General features: G+C 46.0%; 1 protein-coding gene across 2 annotated transcripts in view; it reads right to left on the bottom strand.

Annotated features, from left to right (window-relative positions):
- GPC3 (glypican 3) overlaps positions 1 to 22,194 on the bottom strand; it is a 140,653-nt gene that overhangs the window by 63,485 nt on the left and 54,974 nt on the right. For both annotated transcript variants that reach the window (XM_030967571.1, XM_030967572.1), the window contains exon 3: positions 11,889 to 12,583. In XM_030967571.1, coding sequence (XP_030823431.1) covers positions 11,889 to 12,583 — 695 coding nt within the window. The remainder of the gene's footprint in view (positions 1 to 11,888; positions 12,584 to 22,194) is intronic.

Genomic DNA, 22,194 nt, shown 5'->3' with positions numbered 1-22,194 from the left:
GGCTGCTGCTCTGCCCCTGGGACTGATTCCCCAAGGAAGCTGAAGATGCTCCAAATTCAAACAGCTGATTTCAACATTAGCACTGACTCATCTAACCTGACAGAAAATTAGGACTCAAGGCAGCAGAGCCCACTTCTGCCAAGGATGCCAAATACAGTTTAATTATACAATTGCACTCTCTGCATGCTCTAACACACAATTGCTGCTATGGGTCCCTAGAAGACCCTCCTATTGCAGGCAATTAAATCTACCCCATCACAACAGGCTGGGAAACAAGGAATGGGCTTGAGGGATCACCAGTTTTTACCAAGATCTTAAAAAAACCCTCACTGGGCAAAGCCAGGCAGCAGGAGAGCTCCAGGCAATCACCACGTGCTTGTTATTTTCCTTCCATGGGTTAATCGGTTTCCTTGGGAGATTTCTGTGGGTTTTAATGTTGCACCGTGTTTGTGCCTACGGCACTACAGAAAGGAACAATCCCAGAGAAATAAATTCCTAGCAGCCTAATTTAGAGAGGAAAAACAGATACCTGCCATCAGTCTGGAACACAAGCCAGAGTCAGAGCCTGTAACAGGGTATTTAACAGCAGCCATGTCAGCTGGGCTGCAAATGTGGTCAATACCTACCAGCCTCTCTTCCCCCCTGCAGCCATGAGCCCAGATTCAATTATTCTTTGAGAAATACTTTGTTAAATAATTAAAAAGTTACTGCATTACTTTTCCCTTTTTTTTCCCCCTTAAACCAGACCGATTCAATTTTGGCAGTATAAAGCCATTATAATGTGTCAGCTAGCAATTAGCTACTGTACACTGTTTATTCTTTAATATAATCTTTGAGTAGAAGGGCAATATTCTCAGAAACGCAGCATTAACTTGTTCCTGAATGACTTTAATATGGCTCTTTTCAAATTACCGCTCATAAAATCTCAGGGAAGAAAAATTTACAGATGATATCCCATCTCCTTAATTAGTTCTCTCTCTCTTTCAGCAATCCAATAGCAAGTGTAATATTTACTTAAAATAGAGCACACGGGGCTTACCACTAAATCTGCTGTAACTGGTGATATCAAAACAAGCAGGTAAAAGGCAATGTCTGTTTTGCAGCCTGCACAGACCACGCTCACAGGTACACACAGCTTTTCAGATTTATATTTCAATAAACACTCATACTGAAACCATCCCAAAGGTTTTTTACACCTCCAAGTATTTTTTGCTATACAATGCCCTTCTCCCTTCCTATGGTGAATGGAAACCCTTCCTACCCCAAAGGGTTTGGCACTCCCCATTCCTCCCCACTCACCATCCCTTACTAACATCACCCTACTTATTTTAACCTTCAGATAGAAATAATCTCCCCAGCAGCAACTTTTTTCTCCCTCCATCCACCTTTCTCTTTCCAAACACCAGTCTCTGCTAAGACAACAAGGCTGGAGCCAACAAAACTCTCAAAATAATTTCAACAGTGAAGTTACTGAATCTCTTCAGCAGAAAAATTATAAGCATTTGTTTTCTAGCAAAGCTCAGAACAACCTCACACGTTATGCAGCTCCTGGCAAGGGGGCACGAGGCTTTCCCCATGGCCATGCCATGGACCTCCCCAGTGAAAGTCTGAAAGAGAAACATAATAGTTATCATTAAGGGAAAATGGTAAAAATAGTTCCATGCAGCAGAGATTAGCTGCTGGTAAAAATAATCCACTCAAAGCCAACAAAAGGCTTGGGAGGGCCCTGTGTTCTTTTTTCTTTTTTTTAACAACTTCTGTTGATTTTTTCTTAGTTTTGAAGCTACCAGATCCATAGCAATTTTTTCTCCCTGACAGTCAGGCCTAACCTAATCCAATTACAGGTCAGCACCAAGATAATATACCCAAAACATGGCAAACAAGGTAAAAAGGCTCCCATTAGATTTTTGCTCGATAAAGGAATTAAGTTTTTTCCCAAAGACAAATAAGGCTTATTGAAAATGTAAATCATTCTTTTCTATAAAGATATAAATATCTGCAGGGCTTTTTTGAGACTTTATTGGAAGACATCTTGTTTTTACATGTACTGTGGTTAGAACAATTGAATTACAGAATGACTTACAACATTAGATTAGTTTCTGCCTGATTGAGAATATCTTTATAATGGAAATCGGTGTGCACTTTTAACCTTGTTACAATGCTGTATGTCTGATTAATGTATTAAAGGGACTCATTCAACAATAGCCTTTTGCAGACAGAAATTAAATTAATCCTACTTTATCACAACACCTTTATTAACAGCATCAAACAGAGGACTAGTATTAGATTATGAGAAGTGAATTCCAACACACTGATATACAACAATTCCAAAATTAGGTAGGAGAATCATTAGATGGGAAAAAAAATTGACTAAACACTTGTAATGCATTTTTGTTTATCGTCATTACTTTCCCCACTCACCTTGCAAGTTGCAAGCTGGGAATTTCCCCAGCTCATGGAAAAGATAAACATTTTGCACCAAAATCTAAAGGCAGGGAGTTATTACATTTCCTTCTGGCTCCAAACAATGGGAATTGCATGAAGCAAGGCTCAGAGATGACCTTCCTGGATGTTTTTTACTGGGCAAACCCTTTTGGGTCCATCTGCACTGAGCTCATGGTGACATTTTGCTCATCAGAGCCACCCCAGCATCCCCTCCCTCTGCCCCACTGCCCTCAAGTGCCCTCTGCTCCGTGGCTTTTGGGCCATCCCTCAGGGAGCAGACAGAGGATGGATGACTGAGGTATCAGCACAGGCAGTTGGGTATCTCCAGAAATACCTGCACTCTGCTCTCTGGAGAGCAGCAGCACAAGGTTTATTTTACAGTGATACAGATCAATATGTGCAATCCAGGAGTTAATAAGCTTCAGAAAGACGTAACTTAGAGCACATCAGTCACCCCCAAGTTTTCCTCAGTAACCACCCAGCTCTCCAGCTGGTTCTCTCCAGGTCACTGGCTCAGAGCATCATCTCAACCTTTGTCAGTAGCATGGAAAAGAATTGGGTGTGAAAATTGATTAGGTTACAAAGATACACCTGCATAAAGAATTGCAAAATTTGCCAACAGCTGCCTTGCTTTTTATTTTCTTTTTATTTTTAAACAGAAATAACTCTGCCCAAGTAGCTGTAGGCTATCAGCACAGCTTTCTGCAGCCAGCCTGCTCTTGCTTCAACAAATCTTTGGAAAAATAATGCAGTTAGCAGCAAACTTCACCTACTGAAAGCAGGCTCCGTGCCCTCGGGGGCTCATTAGAAGGGTGACACAACAGGTAGGGATGGAAAGGCCACCAGTTCCTTTTGCAGTGGCCTGATAGGGCAGTGAGGACCCAGCAATGAGGGGTGCACTGCTGCAGCAGATGGATGAAAAATCTGCCGCAATTGTTTGTTGAATTTTTTTTCCCCAGCAAAACGTATTTAGCATCATTCATGCCTGGTACCTCAAAGCCACTTTACAACAAGATGCAAAAATGATATAATTCACAGCACCACGCACAGGCAGAGAATTCAAAATGAACCAAACCACTCATTGCAACCCAGCCCCTCATCCTCTGCAGCGCAAAACAAAACACCGCTGCTCCGCCCGGGCAGCTCTGGGCTCCACTCCTGCTTTGCAGAGGGTCCCTTTTAACTTTCTGGTTTGTTCTTGCTCATTCATCAGCATTGCTAACGGGAGAGATAGCTCTGGTTTGAAGGCAGCAGCACTCACGGGGGTTACTGTCACTGGGAGTAAACTCAGCGCTGTTCACATGAAGGATGCCCGGTGGATGACCCCGGGCGGAGGCCTGAGCGCAAACGGCAGCCACGGATAATGAGGCCAAAAGAGGGTTTAGCGCAAAAAGCACAGCGAGATGGATATTGGTGAGCACAACTCTGGGCTGGCAAAGCTGCGGGTCTAAGCAAGGAGAGAAATCGTCAGGAAAGGAAATGGGCCAGAATGTATTTTGCTAATAAAGCATCTACGTTAATAGGGGTTGCAGGAGGCTGCAGCAAGCAGGGAGCCATGTCTGCAGGGCTGATGCTCAGGGGTTTGATCTCTCTGGTAAAAGAAAGATGTGTGGGCAGTTTTAGCAGAGAATTCCACAGGCAGCTCCACCATTCCACAGTAAGTGTCCAGGGAAACGCACATCTGGAGGGACTGAGTTAAGTAAGGATAGAGGCAGGTCATGCCATGGGTATCACTCCCCTGCAGGCCCCTCAGAATCAGCCCACACTAACAGTCTCCTGTTTCTGTCATGCACCAGCTTGCAGCATCCTTCAGGTAAACCAAATCTAAACCTCAGCAAGGACCCAGAGCACGAGGCTGGTTTAATTCTGAAGGAAGTTCAGGTGCAAAGCTCATTTCCAAACACAGCCCCAGTGAAAGGGCTGTGCCCCAACCATCCCCATTCAGAGGGGCAGCTCCTCCCTAGCCAGCACCTCTCCCACAGTTTCTGATGCAGATGAAGCCTCAAGTCACACGGAAGGAAATTTCTGATGCTGTGATCTTTGGTTCAGAATGAAACTCGGGTTTTTTCCTGCTTAAATCCAGTCTATTTCAAGACCTCTCATTATGTCCTTGACCATGACAATTTATTAAAAAATCAGGCAGCCTGAAATTTCAAAGCTTGAAGGCACTCCATATATCCCCTCCCTCATGACCAGCAGCTCCCTCCTCTCCTACATCCCAAAGCATCCCAGGTCCAGCTTCCAACCCAGCTGTGATGGGAGCCAGGAAAAAGAAAAGAGATGAGGAAAGAAAGAAGCTGTTCTGTGCACTGTAGAAAGCTGCAGAACATTGCAAAGCTGTGTACCCTCATTTCCAGCTGTTAAGACTGTATCCTGCCCCAGTAACTCTGGGAGCTCTTTGTACTGATGCCAGGGCATCTCAGAACCAAATACCTTTTTAAACACTCAGGAGCCAGTTGCAAAACAACGAATTAGCTCCTCCACTAAAACAAGGAAGACGCCAAGGCACAGTGCATGCAGACAGCTACACAGAACCAGTAATTAATCTGCATGAGGTCTTTAGGCTTGTTCTGACTTCAGCTTGGAAAAGATGCAAGACGCCCCATCACACACAAACCTGTGTGCATCTCACTTGCAATGCAGCCAACGTGATCTGAAGGGAGACCAAGCCAGGCTCAGTGGGTGCTCTGTGATATTCCCACCCATAAAATGCAGCAGCCTTAAAAAGCTCTTTTTGAGCTGCAGAGTAGTGGGGATGAAGTCGCCACCAGCGAAGTGATCTGTCTCAAGACTAAAGTCAACAAACAGATTCCTGTGGTCTTCAGTGCAAAGTTGGGTTGGACATCAAACACGCTGCCAAAGGATGCTCCACGTGCCATGTGTGCGTGCAGGGAGGAAGGGGCACTGTCAGCAGCTGCCTTCTACTTTTTATTTGAAAAAAACCCTCACTGCAAATTCCCTTGAAATGTCACATCTCAGAGGCCAGTTAAAAGGACAAAAGGAGAACAAAAAAGAGTATAATATAACAATTTCCAAATAGAAGCAAAATCAAAAGCTATTTTTAAATTAAACCTCTGCTGACAGGTTTGAGCATCACTGGCCACTGCTTCCACCCAGCAGCTCTGCAGAGCCCCACACACTCAGTCTGCTTCACCCAGACCCAGCTCAGTGACAAAGTGACTCAAAGCCTTGCCATGCCACCAGAGCAAGCAGGAGGGCACACCAGTGTGCCACTCTGTCCACACTGGAAAAGGACAACCCTGACCAAAGACTACCTGCATCCTCACAGGCCAAAGTGCTACCCTGCATCCTCACAGGCAAAATTCCTGCTAGCAGTGAATTAATTCATTAATTGTGACACCAATGGTCTCCCTCCCCAGGCCAGGCAAGAGGAAAAGCTTTCACTAGGCTGAGAATAACCTCTGAGTCTCACTCCTCTAGAGAGGCAAGTGATGGTCAAGAGCCTTCATGCCAAAGTCCCTTCCAAGAATGAGATGGAGGCCCCTAATTTGCTACTGCATATTTGAATACTAAAGCAGAGATTTAAGTCCTGCAGCAGTGTGCCAGAATAGCTGGATCAACATTGTTGATACTGGGTTACAAAAGTGCAGGCATTAATAACTTTTGCCCTTACTCTCTGAGCACCAACCAGCCAAGCCACCAACCTGGAGCCTTCTAGCTCAAAATCAACACCTTGAAATTCAGTGCTTGGCCATATGCTACCCCAAGTGTCAAAAAATCTTTACTACCTGAAACCTCTTCAGACAACTAATCATAGTACTCCCAAGGTGTTTTCACAGGAATGGGAATGCTGCTGATACTGCCCTCAAAATAAGCTTTATTATCATCCTGCAGGGGGAACAGATGCTTGCTTTAACACGCTTATCAGGCATCTCACACTGCCTATCACAAAATTGATAACAAAATACACAATTCACACACCTTGGGATAGTTCTGAGGGGGTCTGAGATCACTGAAAACCAAAATTTCTCCTGTATTTCCAGCTTTAAGTGAAAAATGGAGCTAGCTACCAGAGAGTATTAGAGAATAGCCTGAGGATTAAACTTTGCCAATAAAGAACTTGAAAATACAGAGGCTGTACATCCAGCTGACTCTCCCAGGAGAGACGCCAACAAAAAGGAACCCACATTAAAAGTACAAAGAAACCGATCTCGGCGTCTCAGAGGGAAGGACTTCGCAAACAGTGCTGTAATTTCAAAGCTTTCCCCACAACGCTCTTGCCAGCTCTAGTACAGACAGAAAAATCCATTAGCAGATGGGAAAACTCACCAGAGCTCCCTGCTAGAGCAACCTGCTGAGCAAAGCAGCTTCCAGCAAGTCACCAGGTGAGATGGCCCCAAAAGCAGCTCCTGGGCAGTATTTGGGGAAACCAGCCTGGCATCACTGTGCTGACAAATGTACTAAATCTGTGTACGGCAATGGGTGAGATTTTCATTCTTGGTTGCCAAAAGTCCCTTTATTTACATATTCTTGATTTTCAGCCCTGTGTATCTGCTGGAACTGCTGTTTTGAGCACACATTGCAGCAATGTTTCTGTGGTGCTACAATCAACCAAAGCCTCATTATCTTTACAACATACTCATGAACTCCTGCCAGGATCCCCTAAAAATCTAGGGAAGCAAGGGACCAGTTTTCCTGCCTCTGAGGCTTCCCAAGGCCATCAGAGCTGGGTTCACACCAAGCACTCCCCTAAGCCGGGTGAGATGAGCACTTCAGCTTTGGGATAACATCAAACCCAGCCTGCACAATGGCATCACCTCCACAGCAGCCCAGCCACATAACCCAGCTAACCCAGACCTAAACAGTCTTTTAAAGGTGTTTGCAGGAAAGTAAAGCAGCAGGGATCTGCTCACAGGACAAGCACACTGGGAATTGCATGCTGTTCCCATACAGCACTGGCACCTTTCTGCTTCCCTCCTTCTGATGAGTGCAAGTGGTTGAACAAAGCTCTGGTTAATTTTGCAATTTATTAGGATTTTTTAGAAACTCAGTTATCAGTTCTGAATGGAAAAAAAAAAGACTTTGATGAGCTCCCTGCTCTTCCCTTTCTAGGCAATGCTCTGCAGGTGGAGCTGCACAAACAACTGCAAGGGGAGCAGCAGGGGCTGGGCAGCTGGGGTGCACCAAAAATGGGGCAGGCAGCAGGGGGAGGGAGGGGATTCTGTACCTCCACTCTAGTGAGACCCACCTGGAGCATCTCCTCCAGCTCCAAGGCCCCCCAAGATAAGAAGGACATGGATCTGTTGGAGTGAGGATGACAAAGCTGACTGGAGCATCTCTGCTATGGGGACAGGCTGAGAGAGTCAGGGCTGTTCAGCCTGGAGAGGAGAAAGCTGCCAGGAGACCTCACTGCACCTTCCAGGGCCTGATGGAGCTCCAGGAGAGCTGGAGTGGGACTTACTGCAAGGGCATGGAGGGACAGGACAAGCAGGAAGCAGAACTGACAGAGGTTCAGATTGGATATTAGGAAGAAGTTCTTGACTGTGAGGGAGGTGAGGCACAGGCACAGAGAAGCTGTGGTTGCCTCATCCCTGGCAATGCTCAAGGCCAGGGTGGATGGGGCTTGGAGCAGCCTGGGACAGTGGAAGGTGTCCCTGCCCATGGCAGGGGGGCAGGACCAGATGATCTTCAAGGTCCCTTCCAACCTAAACCATGCCATCATTCTAACCTCAGAGGAGATCAACTTTTACCTATGTAAGACCCCCTGACTGTCTCCCTTGTAATTCCATAACAGAGAAAGCATTAACTTTTGGAGGTGCTGGGTTGAATATTTTATTTCATTAAGCTTATTTGTACTGCATCTCTCCCAGTTATCTTAGTTTGTGGTAAAAAGCACAAAGAGACTGACTAAAATAATTCTTCCCTACACTCATGATTAAAATATCTACCAGAGGTGGACATACTAGGCAGATTTTCAACCAGGGAAAAGGTAGGAGATTAGAAAATTAATATAGATATAGGCCCAGACAGCAATTTTTTTCCCAGTGTGCCCTGAGAGTCAGCCTCCTTGATAAAGTATTTTAATAGCAGGTTTTAGGGGGGAAGTTTTTAAGCAGACAAATTGTAGAAATAATAAAGCCCTAACACACACCACAGCTGACAAATTAGCTACTAAAGCAAGGCTTGGGATGGGAACTGTTTACTGCCACATTACTGAATTCACTGATCTCCACTGCTGTTTACAGACCTGGAACAACACACAGGCTCCTATTTAAATGCATGCCTGGAGACAGTTTCCAAAAGCAGATTTACAGCAGCATGACTTCCTCCTCTTGGGGTCTGCAGAGCTCCTCAGAAACCCCCCTTGGGGCTCTGCAGCACCTCTGGAGCTCAAGTTCAGGAGCCCTTGGGGTCCAGGTTTGTGTGTGAATGCCCACACCCAGCCTGGGGGGTGGCAAAGGGGAAAAAGGAACAACCACATGGAGAAAAGATGCTCAGTCAGGAAACAGGCCTGAGGATTTGAAATACCAGGAGGGAAAACCACTGCTGCAGAAGTGCCACCAATGCTGGGAAAAATAAAAGAAGCCCAAAGGACAGGCAAGGGCAGTAGTGTTGTTATTTGTGGTATAATCACTATGGGCATGGAAGATAAGTTTTCCATAATTCCAGAGGATTTTAATGACAATTAAATAACCTGTCATTATTCTTAATACCATGCAGGTGAACTGGACTTTGCCTACAGAAGCAGTGGTGGCCAAGGTCAGTAATAAAAGAGGTCAATATGAGAAGCCAGGGTGAGTGTAAAAACCCACATTTTGAAAGAAAACCCCTGAGGCATTTCATACTTGGGTATGGCTATAATGTCTAAAAACAATCATATTTACAGAATTATAGTAAATATAGCTGTTTGCTTCCAGGTATAGTCTTTGAAACTCAATATGTGCTGATAAGTTTAACAGAGAAACTTTCATCATAGCACAGCTAAATAAAAAAGTTGTATTCTATCATTTACAAAGTGATATCTTACAAAGATATTTACCCCAGGTCCTGATGCAGCTCAGCTCTTAGACCCTCTGCAATACTGTATGCTTCCATTATTGCCTTATTTCTCCACTGAACAGCTCATATCCTCACTTGTAAAAAAAAAAAAGTTGCTCTGGGCTCAGGTCTGACATAAAACCCTTAGCTGAGCAACATCAGTGATTTAAAAACAAACTTCAAAAACACAGTGGCCATTCTTTTTTGGTGACAATTGCCAGGCAACTGGCTTGTTTGGCTTGGATTTTTTTCTCCTTCACTCCAATAATGCAAAAATGTCTCTAGAGCAAAGAAACGAATCGCTGAAGTATTAAATAATCAAGAGGAGTTATGGTTAAGTAAGTACCTAGCTACATATGGCACTAATGAATTCCAACAGCTTTACCAAGTACAAAAGCACTGATTGGTTTTGTAATGCCCAGTAATTTTTATTGTAAAGGAAGTCAATTTATGTTTTGGTTTGGCAGAGAAGGGCAGATTGTAGCTCTACAGCTTTGTGTTGACTTTAGTGGTGCTCCATCTACTTGTCCTGCCACAAACTCATTCTCTGTAGCCAGATCAAGGTGTCAATATTCAGTAATATATGGGACAGTCATGTTTGTTGACTGCATACATGCACATCTCCAAGAAAAAGTGCATTTTTGTTGTTGTGCCAATACAAAACAGATATGGGAGAACAAACACTGATCCTTTCAGACCCCAGAACAATGCCCAGGTCTGTGCTCACCAAACCTGGCACACAGCCCACATGCACAATGCTTCTGCTCTGCCTTAGCACCTACACACATGGGGGCTCACTGATGGAAAACATGCTGGATGCTTTTGCTCACAGCTGAATATGTCAATAAATCTTTTGAGAGGCTCACTCTACACACAGAAGTAAGTTTTGTTTCTTACTGCCTTGGAAATGCCAACTGGGCTCAAAGCTGAGCTGGGTCTTCTCTCATTATCAACTGCAACATGAATTCTCCACCTCACCTGAACTCAAGGTAAACCTACAGTTACATCTCTGCTCCTTTGCTGTTCCAGAGAGGGTTGACTGATGGTTCTGGCTGATGGGAGAACTTGCCCCTGGCTCTGTGGCAGCAGAGCTGCTGCTCCTGACTGTCAGCTGGAGCCTCCCTGCACAAGCAGCGCTTGGCAGGCTGTAAAACAGTGTCACTGTACAACAGTGATTTTCTGCAGAAAGGGACTCAGACAGGTTAAAACCAATGTCCTGCACTGTGCCCTGGAGCTTAACATGCTGCCCACAAGTCCTGCTTGGAGCCATCCACCCAACACTCAGCCCAGCCACAGCCTCCTCCTGCCTCTTGGTCACTGCAACCCAAGAGCAATCCAACCCAGTGTAATTTGGTCCCTAAACCCCTTCCAAGCAGTGGAGAAAGCTTGCTCCATGTGAGCCAAACTTCCTGGGCTGGGAAACCACCTGAGTGCCACCACGATGTTTCACAGCCTGCACAAGTGTGGTGACAGAGCAAAGCCAGCACAAGAACAGCACAGAGTGCTCTGGCTCAGTGCCACACAGCTCAAAGCCCATAAGCTGATCCATTTCCATGGTACCCCCCAAAAAAGATAAGAGTTACTGGCAGTGCAAGTAGTACAGTGACCTACATAAACACAGCTCTTTTGTAAAACAGGAGTCAGGATGGCAGGAACAAGCAGATTACAGGGAAACAGTGTCAGATTTTAATCATCTTTGGTTTTAAGCAAACTATTACAGCACTCCTACACCTTTGCCCCATCTCTAACTCTTCCCCACCTACACAGAGCAGCTCAGTTGTGTCTCAAGAAAAATCTCCTCTGCAGAACAAGCATCACAGTATCACAGTACATTTGTCCTTGGTGTTCAAATGGAGCAGCAGGATTTTCAGAGCAAGACAGCCGCAGCTTCTCAGGAGGCTGAGAAATTCCTGAAATGTGTTTTTAAAGAGTCAAGTAAAAATAAGAAATAATCTCATTAAATGCAGCCCAAAACTGGAATGAGTTACTAAAAGATGGAGAATCAGCTCTTCTTTGGTAACTCAGGGGGTGCTACAGCACATGCCTCTGCCTGGCATCTATTTGGAGGAACATTTTTGTGATGTTAAAGGAGGCAGAGAACACCTGGAGAGCAGCACCAGCCTTTCAGAGCTACCCAGGGCAAGCACAGCACTCAGGGAAAATGGAAGATACTGGGACATCTCAGCTCCCAACCTCACACCCCAGGGTGAGTCCAGACCCTTCTGCTCTGACAAACCTGAAAAGAGGCAAAGCCCTTAATGGAAACCCAGGCCATGCAAACACCAGCTTCAAATGCCACCAAAAGTTTTTTGGAAGATCAGAAGGAGGTGGGAAGGGGTTGGTAATTGGAGCCATTTGGGTTTGCTGGGAGGAGGAAAGGAACAGCTTGGATTCCACACAGTTTGTGTACAAGAGAGCCTGGGGACCTGCAGAGAGCTACTCACAGCTGTTGAGAGCTTCCCTTCGTTCTTCTGCGCGTGGACGACGGCGTCGCGCACCACGGAGAACAGGCTCAGCAGGACGTGCTCCATGTCATAGATGCCGTGCATGCCTCTGGTCAGCCCCTCCAGAGCCTGGATGTACTCCTTCCAGAGGTTCTGGATCTCCAGGACGCCTGCCAGGCAGCCCTGCATCACCACCCCGCAGTAGCCAGCACAGGGCTTGGCCAGGAGCAGCCCCTGGCAGTGGGAGCAGTACCACAGCCTCAGCAGCGCCCGCCCGCAGTCCTTGCTGAACTTGAGGTGGTCAGTGGTGTTTATCACCTCGATGCCCAGGTTCAGAGCCTGCAGAAAGACTCGTGTGGCCTGCAGGGACTTGGACACCTGCGTCATCATCATCTTGGGGTGGTTCCCAAAGACTTTGAGGTCTCTCCTGGCCGCCCGCAGACACTCGGTCATTTCCTCAGAGGGATCGGGGAAGCCGGGGTTTATCAAGTGAGAGTAAACCAAAGGGAACAAACTGTCAAAAAATTCATTTATCATGTCATTGACGCTGATGTCAGAGCCCAGTATGTACAGCGAGATGTCAGTAAAAAGTTCTCCAACAAATTTAAGAGCCCTGGGCCCCATGCTCTGGTAGTAGGTCCTGAACATGCTGTTGGTGAAGTTTCTTGCGTGCCGCACTACAATTTCGAAGGCTTCTGCAAAACAGAACAACAACAACAAAAAAATGTTACTAAGAGATGGCGAGCCCAGAAACAGGGAGAATAATGTTCCACCACATCACTGCTGCCAGGGCTGGCCCCATCCTGCCTGCCTTGGGTCAAACACCTGCTGGCAGCCATGCCTGCTGCAAAACACCAGCATCAGCAACTTCCAGGGGAAATGCATAAATTCTTTAAGCAGAAGCTACATTTCAAAATGGCAAAAAAAAAAAAAAACCCTACGATCTAGTTAACATTTCAGCTTTTAAAGAAAATATTGATTCAAGAAAAGGGCTAGACTGCAATTTCTTTCTCTCCCCCCCTTCATATTGATTTGAAATTAACAGGAATTCTATCTCCAGACTTAATTTAAGGAAGAGATAAATGTTTGACAAACTGTACAGCGCTTAAAATTAGGAAACAGTAAATGCTGACATTCCATTATGAAAAGGAAAATATTTATTGGAGTTTAATCACAGACAATATCCTGACTCTACCCCCAGCAGGTACCCTGCACCAAGTGTCCTCTAAACCACTGGAAAAAGCCCCCACAGTGCTGCAGTTTTCCCAAATGCACCAGGCTCACTTCAGCTGCAGATCCAATGCTTCATCTGCCCTGGATTGGAGCTGCTCCATTGTCCAAAGGATGCTGAGAGCCAGTGGTGCCATGTCCACCTGGCTGCCCAGCCAGGAACACTCTCATACACATCAGGCTGTCCCACACTGTCCCATGAAATTCAAGGTTTAGACAGACACTGTCATTTCGCTAGGAAAAGCCACAATGCATTTTCCCATCTCTACCTTCAAAAACTTCAGGACTTTCAGCCCACATCTCCTCCACAAGGTGAGCAGGGAAGCCCCCACAGTTATTCCTTTAATTATAGCCCTCATCATCAGGATGCTTCCCAAATATCCATGCCCCACTATACAAGGACAACATACCTAAACACACACACCAGTTTGCATCTTAAAGCATCAGAAGGGGAGGCCATCAGTGCAAACAAAAGTCTTTTTCTTTGGCCAGCTTGCTCTACCAGCCCATGTCCCATCCTCCAGGGTACTATTCATAAAATGCTAAAATTAATGAACAGCCTTACAGTTCACAGGTCACTGACACCCCACGATGTAACTGCTCTCAACTCTGTCATTCTGGAAACACGCATCCTGGCTCAATTTGCATGAAAATTATTCATGTTCAATAATTAAAGGGAATGTTTAATTTTTAAAGCCATAAGAGTGATCTCCCCCATTTGTTAAGGCCGGAACGCAGCTGAGCATGGCCTGACACATCTCCACAGGGGTTCAGTATCAGCACTGGCACAAGCAATGCTGGGCCTTGCTGCTCGCCCTGCATAACCTCTGGCTTACCCAAGAGCTTTCAAGACCATCACATCTCCAGGACTTCCAGATCTTTCTCCCTGGGTGCACCCTACTCAGGGATGCCTGGAAGGACAGGGTGCTGCTGCTGCATCCCACCCCAGCATGCAGAAAGCTGCGGTGTAAGCAGTGATCACAGTAAAAAATTACTGATATACTTCTGTGAACAGCGTCTCCACCCCATGCGGTGCCTGCACACCTCCCAGGCATGCTGCTGAAGCATTTTGTCCACACCTCCACACACCAGGACCGTCCCAGCAAGCCAAGATCTGTGCTCCCAGGGGACAGCAATCCTTCCTTCCTCACAGCACAGACTCAGGATGCAGGAGTGCAGGGACACAGGGCTCCTCTCTCCCTGCCACGACAGCCAGCATCCTGCTCCTCAGCCCCAGACAGAAGATGGCAAAGCTCTCCAGGCACACAGGGCCCCTCTCTCCCTGCCACGACAGCCAGCATCCTGCTCCTCACCCTCAGACAGAAGATGGCAAAGATCTCCAGGCACACAGGGCCCCTCTCTCCCTGCCACGACAGCCAGCATCCTGCTCCTCAGCCCCAGACAGAGGATGGCAAAGATCTCCAGGCAACAAAGCAGTGTGACACAAACAGGGCTCTGCAAGCAGAGCACTGGCACCACTGCACTATATGAAATGCTGGTTGTACTATTAAAAGTTAAAAAAAAAAAAAAGTCTTTTTAAAGGAGACCTATGGATTACAAAACTTTCCCCCCCCACTCTTTATTCTCAAGGACATCAGAATAGCTTTTGCCTCAAAAAGCACAAAGAACATTTTGGACCAGTGGTTTTTTTTTTTTGACAGCAGTGGAGACGGCGCCAGGATTTTCATGCTGTGCCTCACCATTCGCCTTTACCCTCTTCTCTGCTAGTTCCCTTTAGAAAAAGTCACCACTTTTCCATTTTCTCGCTCCTCTGTGCTTTGCCAGTTATCATCAGAGCCAAAAGACTCCTCACTGATTAGAAAAATATTCCAAGCTCCTATGCAAACCTCCTAGGGCGAGAAGGGCTTCAGAAAGGAATGGAGAACAGTGGTGCATCAGAAGAGCATGCACACACAGTCCCACTGCTTTAAAGGTCATGACATGCACATAATTTTTATCGTAATAACTGGCTGAGAGTGTCTGTTTTATGCGCCTGGGAGCTTTTGCATATATCCATTAGAAAGCGCAACAGGGACTATAAAGGCATATGGAGACTCCTGCTGCCCTATTAATAGATGCAAGAAATAATAAAACTTTGTAAAAAAGAAGTCTTACACATCCAAAATCTCTCCCACCCAACTCCCACAGTAGTTGCTTATTCTGAAATATTCCTCGGAAAGCGCTGGTTGCAGGAATTCTAAATCCCCAGCTGCCAGCAGCTGTAGTGACCCTCAGCCAGGCTCTGAGCACTTCAAAGGGGAGGAAACTTTGAGGGTCAGTCCCCTGTGCTCCCACAAGGGAACCTCACAGGGACATGGGGGGACATTGCATTATAGAAGTGACACAGGCGGCATCTGATTCCCCATAAAATCCCACAGCCTGCATTTGCTGCTGGTAAAATCTGCCCCACTCATAACATGGCATTATTGAAACTCATTGCTGGAGGATAATTCAATCTTTTCTCACTTCTATTTTTTTTCAAGGATATTTTCAAAAGCTGCCATTTAAGGCAGCTGTTTTGCAGGTCTGGCTGAAGCAGTGTGAATACAAAGCAAAGCATCAGATTTGCCTGCTGAAACAGGCAAAAGCACTGCACTGCTGAGCAGGGCTCACATTTTACAATCTCCATCACTGTAGAGTACACACACCTATGCGCACACAGCAGAGTATAAGACATGTTCCTTTAAACAAATTAGCAACAAAAGAAAGGCTCAGGATAATTTCCATCCTTTAGCGGATGCAGGGAGAAACACAGGGACAAAGAATGAGGAAAAGGCAAATGCACTTAACACCTTCTTGGCCTCAGTCTTTAGTAAAACCAGTTCTTCTCCAGGTACCCAGCACCCTGAGCTGGAAGACAGGGATGGGGAGTAGAACAAAGTCCCCATAATCCAGGAAAAAATGGTCAGGGCTCTGCTACACCACTTCGATACACACAAACAGGGCCAGATGGGATCCACCCAAGGGTACTGAGGGAGCAGGCAGAAGAACTCACAAGGTCACTGTCTATCATTTACCAGCAGTCCTGGTTACCCAGGGAGGTCCCAAGTGACTGGAGGCTGGCAAATGTGACAGGACCTGGGAGGGTGGGATCACCTCGAGTGCCATCATATGGCATGTACAAGACAGCCAAGGCATCAGGCCCGGCCCACATGGGGTCATGGTCCTGCTTGACCAACCTCATCTCCTTCTGTGATAAAAGTGAGCAGCTTGGTGGATCAAAGAAAGGCTGGGGATGTTGTCTACCTGGACTTTAGCAAAGATTTTGGCACAGTTTCCCACAGTAGTTCTCTTGGAGAAACTGTCTGCTTGTGGCTTAGACACCTGTCCAGGAAAGAGAAACCAAGGGAGCACTCACAGAATGGGAGCCAGAGCATCATCACCAGCCCAGCACTGGTGCCCTGGTGCTGCACATCTTGACTGGCTGAGTCGAGGGCAGCTTATCAGGACTCCCAAAGGATGAATGAAACAGCTGAACCTACTCTAGACCCCAGATATCAGTCACTAGTTGAAAAGCACTGGCTATTACTTATTTTTCAGGCTGGACTCTTGCTGAAGTACCTGGAGAGGAATTGCTGCCTGATTCCAGCAGCCAGAAGGAAGGACTAAGCTCCTTTCAAAGTGCAAAAATTCCCCAGAACACAGCCCAGGGAGAGCTGCGTGGCCGTGCAAACCGGCAATTAGAGAAAATAAATTGTAAAAGAGCATAACAGTGCCCTGAGTGGGGATTACTGGCAGGAGAAGGAAATCACTGTGTTCTCAGCCCAGATAATAAGAGTCTGCTGCTTAGTAAAAATGCCAGCTTTCCTGAGAAAGCACGTTGGCTCTTAAGCTGCAGCAAACTTCAAAGGGGTCGGCGGCGGGGCCGGAGGAGCTCTGGATTAACCTGCTGGCTGCCCCAGGCTGCAGGAGCTCCAGCCCAGCCTGCCACTTGATGGGTTTATTTAAGAGATTATGTGATGCAGTTGTCTGAGCCACAAGGAGCCTGTACAGGTGACCCCAGCAAGCCATTCCCATCCAGCATCCCACTGGAGATGGGGAAGCCAAAACCTGACGGCAGCTGCAGAGCTGGGGCAGCTACAGCAATGCACCTCCAATTCCAAGCTCAGCAAGGGCTGCTTCACAAGCAGCTGAAGGTGTTTAGAAAGGTGAAACAAGGTCTGTCCTCCTTCTGACTCCCATGCCAGCTCACCAAAGAGCAGCAGAGCCACTTCCACACAGCACTGTGACCACTGGGAGGAGGGACAGCAGGGTCCACCATGGCAGCCGGGCACCACAACGTGCCACAGGCTTCATGCTGCCCCTCCAGTAATGTGCTGCTCTGGTTCTGCTGTAAAGACTTGCAATGGGGACAGCTGTCCTTCTCTGGGTGTCACACAGCACAGCAATCAAGTCCTCTTTGGCAAAGGCTCAGCAAAGGTGAAGGGGCTGCACAGCAAAACCTGCTGCACCAGCAGCTCATTGTCCATGGGCAGCTGGGAAGGGAGCAAAGGTGGCGGTGCAGGGTTGTGTGACCCATGCACCCCATAGCACATGAGTACCAAGGCATTAGAACTGCACCTACAACACTGATTTTCCTGTTCCTTGACATCTAGACACATAAATCCTGCAACCAGCAACTCTCTCTGAGCAGGGAAGCTCCCACCATGGCTACTCCCACTTACTGTGGGAAGCTGAGCTCCCAACTCCCATTTGCACTTCTGCAAAGGACTGTTTGCTTAAAAACTTGTTTCCCCACACATATCTTGACCACCAAGATATCTCTTCACAGTGGAGGAACTACAACCTTTGTTATACCACTACCAAGAGCCAGTAAAAGCAAGGCTCAGGGTTTTTGAGGGGGGAAGAAAAAACCAAGCAGGTAATTCTAAACAAGGTCATGGTGTCACCCTATGCCCTCAGAAAACTCCAGGGCCATCTCCTCCAGGAGTTTGAGGCAGAGTGGTGAATCCTCATGCACTATTCCAAACTGCAAAATGAACATAAAACTGATTTCCATGCAGCAGAAACTTCCCTTGAGGCCAACACAGATCACTGGCAGTCAGCTGAATTTCCCTCCGCAGAAAAAAAAGCCAAAACTGCTCAGCCCCTCAAAACCATTACCAACGTTCATGGACTGGAATTCAAATGCTCATCTAGGAAATGCTAAAAGTTTGGGTGTTTGTAAGCTCAACCAAGTATTTTCTGACTTGGCTCTTGCTGTGACACTGCTCAGAAGTGGCAAAAGAAGCCAGAGGAATCCTCATGTGAGTGAGCTCTAAAAAGAGGAAATGCTTCTTTAATATCTCCAATGAATCAGACAACCTCAGCCCCATCACAACAGCCTGTGTTCCCAAAACACAGCAGAGCTCACCAAGAGAGGAACAACTGTTTGCAATAATGGCCTGGCAGCCACAGGCACTACTGGTGAGATGAACCCCAAGTCATTTTTCAAACAGCAGGTAATATTTACTTACCAACTTGGAAAAGGTTTGCAATATATTGAGCAGAAAGGAAACAAAATCTAAGAGAATTTCCCCTGGCAGCAATAAGAGCAGCCTCCAGATTTGTTCTGTTATGATTTACACTACACTGCAAGTTTTTAACAACATTATCTGGAGACAAAAGCTCTTCTAAGCAGTATAATTACTTTTGTCTATGGCATTACAGAACCCATCAGATGGTGCCACTGCTGCTCTTACAGGGTTTGTTTCACTGAGCACATTTGGGTATAAAGCTTAGGAAATGCTTTTTTTTTCCAACTATGACACAGTTTTTTTGATTACTTTTACAATATTGTCACCATAAAAATTATGGTCTTGAGCTCCCAAGCTTATGAGATTAGCTTCCAAGCATTAGCAATAAAAAATAGAACAATTTTGTTATTCTGTCTTCTTAATTTTAAGCCATCAATGTTTGCACTTTCTACCTTTGCTCCATCACCACCAGTCCCAGACAGCAAAGGTCCCATCTTTAAATGACACAGGGCTTTTCCCAGCTCCTTGCCCACTGCCTTCACTACCACAGGAGCCAAAGCTTCCAAGCCAGTGATGCTCACCAGCCAATGCTAAATCCTTATGCTTTTATCAGAAAAGCATATTTTCCTAATTGTCTGTTTCTATCAAACCACCAATCTCCAAAGCCATTTATATTTAATTGCTCAGCTTACATAGTGCCCTGGCAGTTTGAAATACACTCCCTGAAGTTTCTAATAAAAATACTGTACAATCCATCTCATTATACCCTCTCAAACTGCCCTGAAAACGCTCCTGTTCCAGTCCAGGTAACAGTCCAACTGTTACACAATTAGTCACACTGTGCTTCTCCCATTTAATATTTATATCCTGCACAGAAAAACTTTGTTAATGCAAACTGCAGAGCTCACCAACACAAGCTGCTACCAGCCCAGAAGCAAGGAAACAAGAAATGGTGGTGCCCACAGCTCCCCATGTCCAGCCAGCCCCTCACCTGGACCAGACCCTGCCTGGAGGAGCTCAGGGCAGTGCTCTGTATCCCACTCTGGCATCCATAAGGCATGATAGCAAAAGGCAGGGTCAGGGGTGCTGGAATGGACCACAGACAATATTTTTTTGAGGGGCACCAGGATGCCTCGAGAGATCCCTTGGGAGTACCCAAGTCAACACAGAGAACCCACATTCTGAGTGAAAGTTAAAACAAAAACCAAAAAATCTCACAGCAAACACCTCACAAGAATGACTCTGGGGTAAAATCTTTTCTGGGGCATCATGTTTGCTGGTGTTTTTCATTAAATATTGGTTGCACATCCATTGTGTAATTTGTTTTCCCCAGCATCAAGAAAGATAATGCTTCGTGCCATGACAGATGTGTGAATGCTTAACAGATTCCTGAAAATTTAATACAAAGTTAAAAATGCAAACAGTCGAGGCTGGTGCAAGTGGTGGGTGAACATGATTCTTTATCAAAATCCGAGGGCAAGAGGAATAAGCAGGAGAAGCAGGCTCAAATCAAGCCCTGGGAGCACAAGCTGGAAAATTTGAGGGGGAGGATGCAAGAGGCTTCTGCAGCTGAAAGGTCGCTGTGGTGGAGGTAAAGGTTGTGCGGTAACCTGTCAGATGAGAGAAAGATAAACTTCTCTCCATGCCCCCCATGCCTCCATCCTGATGCTGAAACCCACATAAGGCTCAGGGTTCAAGTTCACCTCCCCTGTTTTTTTAATCCCAAATACTTCATTTCTTTGCCCCTAGTCTCTCTTACCTCTCCCATTTGCTGCAGAGACAACAGACTCCATCTACAACACTTATTTCAAGGCAGGTGCTCAGCCAGGGAGCACAGCCCAGGGCAAAAGGAATGGCTACAAAAACCTTGGGGAAAAGGCCTCTCTTCCCTGGGTAACTGAGCAGATATCACAGACCCAAGCATTTTACCACTGCAAAAGCACATCTAGGATTGTTTTGGTTTTATTTTTAAACACAAAGCCCATTCCCTCCTCCCAAAACCAAAATAAAAACACACAAAACCAATCAAAAACAAAAATACCCCAACAAAACAAACCAAACAAAACAACAACAACCACAAAAAGACCAATAAAACCCCATCACTTGGTCACCCACACAGCATTATTTTACTAATTGGAGGCTGCAACATCCATCTAATGGAGTTATCAAGATATCAAAAAAGCAGTACAGCTCTTCAAAGATGAATGACAAGCCACATATATCAAGCAGAGGGCAAATTATTTCATGCACTCCCACCCAAATTTACAATCCAAGCATTTCTAAAGACCAAGACACCAGTTTGCATAGTTCTTCTAGTCATTTTAAAATAAAAGTTATAAGCAACTTCTGAAAAAAAATGCAAGCCTAGCAAATTCCTTTATTCATCAGAATAAATGAAGATAAAGGAAACCACCAGCTCAAACTGAGCTTGTACTCAAAAAGTCAAAAAAATTCTTTGGAAGTGCATTGGTCTCAGTAACTTTAGAGCAAGGCAGATCTGAGACTGGCTTTCCTGGCTCCCTTTCATTCCAGAGGGCTTTTATCAGCCTGTTAAGTCTCCAACAATGGAGAGCAGACTATTTATTTAAGCAGCAAATTCCTTCCTTAATAATCTCTCCTGGCCAAATTCTCTTTAAAGTTATCTCAACAGTCTGACGAAAAGCAAATGGCAGAAGATCAGTTCTTGATCCCTACAGTCACACGTAGGACTTGCACTTACATCAGGGCACCTGTTGACCATTTTTTGGTCACTCCAGCTCCTTTATTTCTGTTATCACTTTCCTACCTGTGCTGGCAGATCTTGGGAAAGCCATTTACCCAGTAAAATACAGCAGCCAACATCAGTTTAACTCTTCCCACTAAGGAGTTTTCAAGACACAGAACAATGTCCAAGTTCTGAAAAGCAATTCAGTGATTTCCAAGCTAGTTTTGTCTCAAGACACCTCAGAGAAAGAGAGGTTTCCAACATGGTCATAATACTGTGGGTCACCTCAGGAGCACAGGCACAACCAGCCACTCCAATGCTCCCCGGCAGCACCTGACCCACTGAGCAAATGCAGAATATTTTAGTAGCATCTTGCTCAAGAGGGAGCAGGGTACCCACCACCCCTCCTGTCTGAAACACCACAGGGGCTGACACAGGACACCACAGCCACAGCAGCACCCCTGTCACAGGACTCAGGGCATGCCAGGCACACAAACCTCAGGCACCATTTCCATCCTTTAAAAAACAAAAAAAAAAAAAAAAAAAAAGGAAGACCTAACGATGGCCCCAGTTTCCAGCTTTAGCACTTTCCAAACACCGGACTCACTTCTTCTCTTCCTTCCTCTGTGGTACCTTGAGTGGAGCCCCCCAAATCACCAGTGGTTTTGCTGGGGGGAGGTTGTTTTGATGAAAACTGTTTTGTTTGTTTGTGGGGAAGGTGGTTTGATGGGTTTTTTCGGTTGGGTTTTTTGTGGGTTGTCTTTGTTTGAGTGGGGATTGTTTGCTTGGCCTTTTCAGGGGGGTTTTGGTTTGTGGTGGTTTTTTTGTGGGTTCTCTTTGCTTGATTGGTTTTGACTTTGTTTCCTAAGTTGGTGCATGGGCAGGTCCCAGCCCAGGAAGGAAGCAGAAGATGGGA

Source organism: Camarhynchus parvulus, chromosome 4A (assembly GCF_901933205.1).
Source record: "Camarhynchus parvulus chromosome 4A, STF_HiC, whole genome shotgun sequence".
NCBI lineage: Eukaryota > Metazoa > Chordata > Aves > Passeriformes > Thraupidae > Camarhynchus > Camarhynchus parvulus.
This window is presented reverse-complemented; position numbering and strand designations above follow the sequence as displayed.